The sequence below is a fragment of the Mobula birostris genome, chromosome 1, assembly GCF_030028105.1.
Source record: "Mobula birostris isolate sMobBir1 chromosome 1, sMobBir1.hap1, whole genome shotgun sequence".
Lineage (NCBI taxonomy): Eukaryota > Metazoa > Chordata > Chondrichthyes > Myliobatiformes > Myliobatidae > Mobula > Mobula birostris.
In genome coordinates this window covers 46,642,001-46,651,896 of record NC_092370.1, presented here as the reverse complement: position 1 = coordinate 46,651,896, position 9,896 = coordinate 46,642,001, and the positions used below count along the sequence as shown (strand labels likewise).

General features: G+C 40.6%; 1 protein-coding gene across 5 annotated transcripts in view; it reads left to right on the top strand.

Annotated features, from left to right (window-relative positions):
* The first annotated feature begins 306 nt into the window (after window positions 1–306).
* Window positions 307–9,896, top strand: part of xkr4 (XK related 4) — a 319,647-nt gene continuing 310,057 nt past the window's right edge. For 3 of the 5 annotated variants that reach the window (XM_072257437.1, XM_072257710.1, XM_072257379.1), the window contains exon 1: window positions 307–996. In XM_072257437.1, coding sequence (XP_072113538.1) covers window positions 341–996 — 656 coding nt within the window. In that variant the 5' untranslated portion in view covers window positions 307–340. The remainder of the gene's footprint in view (window positions 997–9,896) is intronic. The other 2 variants (XM_072257525.1, XM_072257616.1) reach the window with 2 other exon arrangements.

The window sequence follows — 9,896 nt, the reverse complement described above, 5'->3', positions numbered from 1 at the left end:
CTGGAGTAACATTAATTCTAAAAGAAAGAAAATGTTGCGATTGATCAGTCAGCCAGCACGTGTGGCTGGAGCAGGTAAGGTGGGAGATCTACCTTCAGAGCCAAAGTTTGAGCGAATGCCCACTGAGCGCGAGTCATTCGAGTCCCTTTATTCTTCCAAATGGGCAGATCTCTCCATCAATAAAGAGATAGCGGAAGTTTAGCGGTGGATAACGAGCCTCACACACCGGAAGTGGAGGTCGCCCTATTCATTGGCAGTAGAGAGGGAGAGGGAGAGAGAGAAAGAGGTGAGCGGGAAGGAGAGCGAGAAGGGGGTGTGGAGAGAAGGAAGAGCGAGGCTGATGGCTGCCAAGTCGGACGGGCTGTTAAAGATGATGAAGAAGAGCGACGTGGCCTTTACTCCCCTGCAGAATTCCGAGCATACCAACTCCGGGCAGCGGCAAGAGCACGGGCAGGAACAGCGGGAGGAGGAGGAGCAGGAGCGGGGCAGCCCCGAGCCCGGCTCGGCAGCACTGCCTTCCCGGTGCTGCACTGGGCTGTGCCGGGGTCGCTGCCTCCGCTTCGCCCAGCACCAAAGGTACACGCTGTGGGACGGCCTGTGGATCGTGGCCGCTGTCACGGTGTATTTCTCGGACGTTGGCACGGACGTGTGGCTGGCCGTGGACTATTACCTGCATTCCCGTTACTGGTGGTTCGCATTGACTCTCTTCTTCGTGGTGCTGGGCTCGCTGGTCGTCCAGGTCTTCAGTTTCAGGTGGTTCATCCACGACTTCAGCGCCGACAGCGGGGCCGGCGTCCACACCGGCAGCCCGGTGGACGGCAAGGTGCTGAGCTGCGCCGGTGGGGTGGGCGAGACCGATGCTCGATCCCCACAGAGGCAGTCTCCGAGCACCAGGACTACTAACACTAGCAAAGGCAGCAAAGCATCCTCGTGTTCCTTCTGCATCTGGTTTCTACAGTCAGTCATCCACATCCTTCAGCTGGGACAGCTCTGGAGGTAACTTGCATTCAGTACGTTGTAGATGTGGGAAAGGTAAAGCACATTCAATAAAACAAATGGAAATCTACTTCAGTAATTGCGGTTCAGACCCTTGGACCACACAGGTCCCGATACTAGTTCTGTTCGTATGCCAGAGTCTGGGTAACATATTCCTGCAAATGCAGCAATGTTCGGATGCTAATTGTAAGTGGTAGGCGCGCACCATTTAGGCATGAAGTCGGTGTGTATAAATACGTATTTGAAATAAGGTGGTTGGCGACAAGTGCAGCTCTTCTGATTCCTGCATTGGTTTGTATGGTGTAATTCTGCAGCATCTTAAAAATGTTGTCATGCCTGCAACCCGATAAATTCAGATGTTACGTTCGGTCTGTTCTCTGAAATATGCAGACAGTCCATTTTAAAACACGCCTTTTGCCAGTGTAGATTTTTCAGACCCATCATTGTTAAGCTGATAGTTTTGAGAGGTTAATAGTAAATGTGGATATCATTGCAGTAATAGTTATTATAAATATTTGTCATAGTAATTGGTAGCTGAATGAAGAGTGCATCAAGAATACACAACCTCTTAAGGAAAAAGCTATTTTGTGCAGACAGTATATCTGACAAGAACTATACTTTAAAATGTTATGCAGTCAAGATGCTCTCACTGTTCAACATGCAGACAACCAATTTTATACACCCTTTTTAAAATATATACAAAAACTGAAGTTGGGAGATAGCATCGTCGTTCTAAACGGGCCGGTGCGTGGCTTCCACTTTAACTGTGGCGCCTCTTATAATGAAAACAGCTCCTCTATAATTTGTAAAACTGTTTCTTTGTTTATTGTTGTTGGATACTTCAATTCGTTTGCAGTCAACCAGTAATTTTGTGATTATACTCTGTGTTAGATTATGCATTGCATTTCGTGAGTATAGGACTTCAGCGAAAACAAATCAGCGCACTGTTTGTGCTACAGTTTTGAAAATAGCCGGCGCGCTGCTCGACGTTTCTTTGGGAAAAGGAAAGATCAACGTGTTTAGTTAAAATTAACTTACCGAGATAGTTTTATTTATTAAATTGTCTGTGGGATGGACAAAGATCTTTATTGAGGCGTTGATAGTCGGCAGATCAGTTAAGGACTGATCGTTCAAACTGTTGAGTAAGACCAGAGTTTGATGGTATTGTGGTTGGAGCTAACGCGCAAGCGTTAGAAGAACATACCTTTTTAATGATTAATGTTGACAGCTGGTTCTGATCTCCAATCAGCATATTCGGCGGACTCTTAAACATTACCAAAAATCATTGAAAATAGTGCCAGAAAATAGAGAAAACCGTCTGAAGATTGAACCTTTCTGATTTTCATGAAGGAATTGAATGTGCATTTTGCCTCTGCACCTATTGCAGATTTGAGATTAAACAGCAAAAGTAGTCTAAAGGCACCTACTAACTGTAGAAATAAATCAGACTGTTTAAATTAATTTGCCACGTGTCCTCTCCGTGATAAGCTACAACTCTATGTGACCTCATTATTTTTTCTGTAAAATTTTGGACTTGTGGAAACAAAGACTGTGAATATATGGTGTACACTAATGTACAGTAAGAATCTGTTCTAATTTAGCAGATCAGAAGCTGAAATTTAAAGCGAGTGTAATTTGGCTTTGAATGGTGGTAAATAAAAAAAAGTAAGACAGATAATGACAATTCTGAAATGAGCTGAAGATATAATTGGCAGCTCAATACATCACCTTTACCCTTTCATAAGTTTGAAAGAGCAGGTTCATAACTGATTTGTGGCGTGAGCTAATTTCACAAGTGAAAGCACATTTGCAAGGCACAGCTGCTCGATTTTGTATTCTAGCTGTTCAATAGCCATTACTCAGGTTGTGTGTGAAACTGATTTTTCACATCATGGACCATTAGGATATAATTGTACTGTGTGATGTAATTGTTGTCTACCAGTTATGACATGATCCACAGTTCTGTGGCACTGTTGATCAGCTGAGAAGTGGAACATAATTTATCACTTGACTGGTGATACATTACAAAACCTCATGCCATAATCACAAATGTACTTCAGTTTCAAAGCCAGCTTTTTCATGCATTAGAAAATGTATGGGCATATTTCTAAATGCATAAAAGAGTAACAAATGCAATCTGCTAAACTTTGATGAAGAATAATGATATCAGTGCTTTGAATGCTAAGTCAACAAGCATGGGAAATCTACTCTTTGATTTTATAATACTTGGTTCACTTTTGATAGGCAGATGTCCCAAAAAATCCATAAATGTTTGTGTGCAATTGTATACTAGCAAAGAAACCAGAAACCCTCTGTACAGCTGTGGTATAGGATCATAGAATGCAGAACAAACTAACTTGCACATTAATCACTTATACATAAAAGCAGTTCCACTGAGTAATTCCCTCTGCCACAAAAAAAATTATGCTCATCTGGCCTAGTTTTAATACCTGGGGGATTTGGTCAATCTATAGAAAATTATGGATGAAATATTTTTAAGCAGCTTGGGCAGTTTTGTAGGTAAATGTTTTCGTGAACTAAAAGTTTAAGTTAAATGATGAACTGAAAGGCTTGTGGTTCAGCAAGTTTGAACAGTTTGTGAGCAAATAAATTTTAAACTTAAGAACCTTTTATTGTTATTTCAGGCATCTGTTGGTCTTGCAAGACCATGGATCTGCGCCTGGAAAGTCTTCACTCTCCAGGGCACAGGCCCGGGCAAGGTTGTATGGAAGACGAGTAATTGCCCATGATACAAGTCTCCCCTCTCTATGACACCAATGTTGTCCAAGGGGAGGGCATTAGGACCCATACAGCTTGGCACCAGTGTTGTCGCAGAGCAATGTGTGATTAAGTGCCTTGCTCAAGGACACAACATGTTGCCTTGGCTGGGGCTCAAACTCACGACCTTCAGGTAGCTAGTCCAATGCCACTTGGCCACGTGCTCACACATTGTACTTTAATAAGTTATTGAACCAGAATATTTTTATATAGTTCACAATTACTCCCATGATTTTGAATCAGTGCTTTAGCAATCAATTAATTATGTAAAATAACTTCTTATTTTACATGTCCATATTGATTTGTTAATTAGAGTTATACAAAACCACAGTAGCAAAAACCTGAAATAGAAACTACTGAAAACATTCAGCAAACTAGGTAGCAGGTGTGGAGTGAAAAATAGACTTTCAGGTCATTTGAGTGGCTGAGTATTGCTAGCATTTTCTGTTTTGATTTTTAAGAAAGCATTTTTTTTTTTTTTTTGCAGGTATCCTGTAGAGATTTTGCCAATGTTAGTGTTACTGTCAGTTTGTTAGTGTTCTGTTTTACCTATACAGTATTTGGGAATATGAACTTCATAAATATAACCTTTCTTTGTGCTCAATACCTAAATATTGCTTAATTTATTGGCTGATAGTTTGTGTTTAAAAGGGACTAAATTGGTAAATTAATTTATTGTCATGTACTGAAATGCAGTGGAAAGTCTTGTGTAACATGCGACAGATTGTTGCACCACAATAATGCATTGAGATAGTATGAGGTAGAACATTAACTGAATGCAGAGCAAAGCATTACAGTTACAGAGAAGGCAGACAATAAGGTGCAAGAAAATAACGAGGTGGACTGTGAGGTCAAGAGTCCATCCTTATCACACTAAGATGCTGTTTAATTGGCTTGTAACAGCAAGTTAGACGCTGTCCTTCAGTCTGGTGGTGCATACTTTCAGGCTTTTGTCTCTTCTGCCTAATGTGAAGCATGAAAACAGAGAACTGCTGGGGGGGGGGGTGGTTGCGGGGTAGGGTCTTTGCTTATGTCAGCTGCTTTACCTAGGCAGTGCAAAGTTTTGACAGAGCCCGTGGAGAGGAGGCTGGTTTATGTAACCTGCTGAGCTACATTATGTCTACAACTTCCTAGAGTTGCTTGTGGTCACAGGCAGAGCAGTTGCCATACCAGCCTGTAATGCATACGGATAGGATGCTTTCTGTGGTGCATTGATTAAAGTTTGATGAGTGTCAAAGGGGACATGCCAAATTCCTTTAGCCTCCTGAGGAAGTAGATGTGCTAATGAAGTTTCTTGGCTGTGGCTACTGTGTGGTTGGATCAGGACAGGTGGTTAGTGTTGTTCGTTCCTAGTACTTAAAGCTTTTAATTTTGTCTACCTGACTATCATTTACATAAACAGGAATGTGTGCACCACCACCCTTCCTTCCTGAAGTTATTGACCAATACCTTTGTTTTACCGATATTGAGGAAAAGGTTGTTGTCATGACACCATATGATACGTTCTCTGTCTCTTTCCTCCACTCCAATGCATTGTTATTTGAAATATGGCACACTGTGATGATAGATGAAAATGGAGATAAATTTGTAGACGGAGTTAGAGCAGATTATAGCAACATAGTTGTGAGTGTACAGGGAATAGAGTAGGGGAGGTGAGGACACAGCCTTGTGGGTCACCCATGTTGAGAGTAATTGTGACGGAGTTGTTGATGTCTGGCCTTACTGATTGTGGTCTGTTGGTCAGGAAGTCAAGGATCCAGATGCAAAGAGAGGTGTTGAGTCTCAGGTCAGGGTGTTTAGAGATGAATTTGGTTGGAATTATAGTACTGAAGGCAGAGCTGAGTCTGTAAGTAATAGCCTAACATGGGTGTCTTTACTCTCCAGATGCTCCAGAGATAGCCAAGGAGATGATGTCTATTTAGATCTATTTCAGCAGTAGACCTACTCCTAAGATCAGCAATTTTTCACATGAGTCATACATTTTTAAATTTTCATGGGATGTGATATTGTCTAACTTTATCTTTAGCATTAGAGATGATAGAATAATAGAGTGAGGAAATAAGCAACTCCATCCTATTCATCCACACTGACTTGTGAGCACTCACCACACATTATTTGGTCTTCTTTGCCCAAGTGATTCATGTGTTAACCTCTAGACACTTCTTAAAAGGGGTAAGTGACCCTGCTTCAACCTCTCTCTCTTTTAGGAACTTAAGCTGGGTGAAGTTCTCCTAATATCGCTTCTTAATTTCTTCCCCTTTACCCGAAGCCTATGTGCTGTCATTTTATCTGGTAGTATTACTTAGCTTTCCCAGCAATAAGCTCATAAATGCATTCCTACTTTTGTATTGTATATGGTTTTCTTTGTTAGCTACTTACTTGTACCTTGTTCCATCTTCTCTTTATGTTCTGTTAGTTAAATGCAACTGATCACTTTTTATTAAAGTGTCACATCTGCCTTTTTTTTCTGATAAGCTGGAGAAATATTTTTCCAGGTCATTGTACAATATAAACTTTTTGTGTCCTATATGTAGACAAATAAACAGCATTAAAAAAAAATTCTTTTGATTGTAACATTTTCTCATAAACTGGTGAGTGAAGCAATTGATATTGTTGCCTGTTTGGTAAATTTGAATAGTAGTAGATCATATAATAAAAAGGTTGAGATTTTATGACATTGCTCATAGGATAATAGATAATGCAAAGGTATTAAATTTTGTGTTCAAAACCGTAATATGTCAGCCTGTTCCAGAAAGCATTTAATTAAATAAGTCTTTACTGATCATCAAAATGAATTTCAAATTTAGAATTAAAACTGAATAAAGTGGACTCTGTGAAAATGTGTAAATGAAATTTGGAAATTACATTTTCACAGCAAGATGGTGAAGGGGAAGTATGAAATATGCACATTAGTTTGCATATTTTACAAGTTCTCAGTTAGTTGGAGAGATGGTTCATTTGCAATAACAGAGAGATCTAAAAGCACAGGGGAATTGGTTCAATAATTGAACCCCTCATCAATTTGATGGAAGTTATTTGAGAAACTGAGCCTAAATAACAAAATCACTTTCCTTAACATTAGGTGAATTACATAATATGTTTAAACAATTAAGCAATAGAGAGGAACGTTTTGCTAGCTAAATGTCAGAGCTAACAAATTGATAACATACAATCTAGTGTTTCATCTGTTGTAAAAGATTGATTTAAATTCCAGCCCTAGCCAACCTTTGCATTCTGAGCAGAGGACCAGTTCCTGGCCAAATGCAGTGAAGTTTTCAACATGAATTAGATCACTTTTTGTGGTTAATTTGGGCACCTAGTCAGGGTGGTTAGTATTGAATCACCTATAGATTTAAGTAATTACTCTTTATCTTCTCTTTTAATTATTCATTTACAGCATTGTAGATGGCAGCCAACTCCTGCCATTATTTTAATTTTGGACTTTAGGAAAGAGCAACATCAGAGAGCAACCATTTTTAAAAAAAGCCTGTAATAATGGTGGTTCTGCATCACCCAGTAAACACCTTAAAATGTTACAACCTGTGCACTGTTCAGCACTTTAACTGTGGAGTGACTTAGTTGGAGGAAGTAAGGAATGGGAATAGAACAGATCATTTTATTTACAAGTCTTTTAAATTATGGTAGCAGAGGAAAAGATAGAAATGACCTAGGCGCATCAAGGATGATTACTAAACATGAATTTGCCCAAGCATAGGAAATATTCACACAAAAGGGTAACATGCTTTGTACACATTGTGACAACCGTGCTGCAAGATGATGTCCAAGTTGAAGATATATGTGAGGGAAGATTGTGTTTGCTACAGTCAATTCATTGAATCTGAGCCTGACTGAAATTTAGTTCACATTTTTATTTATGGCAGGGTGTAAATGATGGTATATCAGTAGTGTCATAGAGCTCACACATGGAAATGGGTCGTTTGGCCCAACTCATTCACACCAACTGTGCAGCCTACTGGGCTAGTCCCATCTGCCACCCTTTGTCTGATATTCCCCTAAACCTTTCCTATGCATGTAGTTATCTGGATGGCACTTAAGCATTGCTAATATGTGCCTGTCTCAACCATTATGTTTTTGTTAATTCATTCCAAATACACAATCTTTTGCATGAAGAAGCTGCAACTGATGAGCCTTTTAAAACTCTTTCGTATGACCTTAAACCTATGCTGCCTTGTTTTTAGTAGTTCCTCCCTGGGGAAGAAGACTTTGCTTTCACCCTGTCTGTGTTTCTCATTATTTTATATACCTCTATCTGGTCACTGCTTAATCTCCTATATTCCACAGAATAAAGTCCTACTCTGTGTAACCTCCAAGTCAACAACATCCTAGTAAATCTTTTCTGCACCCTTTCTAATTTAATAACATTTTTCCTATAAGAGGGTGACCAAAACTGTATACACTCCAAGAGAAGCCTCACCAACATTGTATATACTCAGTGCTCTGATTGAAGGCCAGCATGCATAATGCCTTCTTCACACCCCAGCTACCTGAGATGCTGCTTTCAGTGAACTATGCCCTTGCATTCATACTTCTTTCTATTCCAAAACACTTCCCAGGGTCCTATCATTCATTGTATAAGTCTCACCCTGGTTTGAGCTTCCAAACTGTAATATCTCACACTTATCTGGATTAATTATTTGCATTCTGAAGGTTTGCAGATACCAGTTATGATGCCCAAATCAGTTTGTGTGCTTCTTAACAGCTGGAAATTGTTCACCAACTATCAAAATAACAAGAGATGTCAACAGGGTTGATAGAGAGAAATTGTTCCCATTGGTGGAAGGGTCAAGAAACCTGGTAGGAAGATTCACGGTGATTTGCGAAAGAATCAAAGTGGCATGAGAAAATACTTTTTTATATACTGCAGGTAGTTAGCCTCTAGAATGTATTGCCTGTCACCGTGGTGGAGGATTATTCAATTGTGACTTTTAAATTGCATCAGTACTTCACAGAATAAAATATTGCAGAACTACAGGGAAAAGATGGGAGGATGAGGCCAGCTATAATGCTATCATAGTGACACCCTTCTTTTCTCTCAATCATTTTTGAAGTATTTCATGTTTCACTTTATCAAATCTGGTAATGTATAGACTGTTATGAATTTTTGCTTCTCGGCAATATTGCATCTCTTGCAATACATATTATTCTTTTCTCTGTGGCAGAACCTTCTAATGTACCAGGATTGGAACCGTACGCAACAGATGGGAAGGCTTTCTTTTTGCAAGATGTCATAGGTTGGAAAATTGTACAGAGCCAAGGGGTGCAAAATATTTTTGGGATTTCAGTGTCTCAGAGTTATGTTTTTACAATGATATCCCCTTTTGATATAGTTAGGTAGGGCCTGTTACCTTGCTATACCTCTAAACTACAATTCCAATTTGAAGCAAAGTAGATGTCACTAAAACAATGTAAGGCTCTTCAAAGCCTGCCTTTTTGTTGGCTTTGTGGAACAATCTATGTTCCAAACCTATTCTGGTATCTGTCCCCAACTCTTCCTTTGCTACATCAACGACTGCATTGGCGCTGCTTCCTGCACGCATGCCGAGCTCGTTGACTTCATTAATTTTGCCTCCAACTTTCACCCTGCCCCCAAGTTTACCTGGTCCATCTCTGACACTTCCCTCCCCTTTCTAGATCTTTCTGTCTCTATCTCTGGAGACAGCTTATCTACTGATGTCTACTACAAGCCTACTGACTCTGACAGCTATCTGGACTATTCCTGTTCTCACCCTGTCTCTTGCAAAAATGCCATCCCCTTCTCGCAATTCCTCCATCTCCGCCGCATCTGCTCTCAAGATGAGGCTTGTCATTCCAGGACGAAGGAGATGTCCCCCTTTTTTTAAAGAAAGGGACTTCCCTTCCTCCACCATCAACTCTGCTCTCAAACGCATCTCCTCCATCTCATGCACATCTGCTCTCACTCCATCCTCCCGCCACCCCACTAGGAATAGGGTTCCCCTTGTCCTCACCTACCACTCCACCAGCCTCCAGGTCCAACATATAATTCTCCGTAACTTCCGTCACCTCCAACGGGATACCACCATTAAGCACATCTTTCCCTCCCCCCCCCCCCCGATTTCCGCAGGGATCGGTCCCTACGCGAT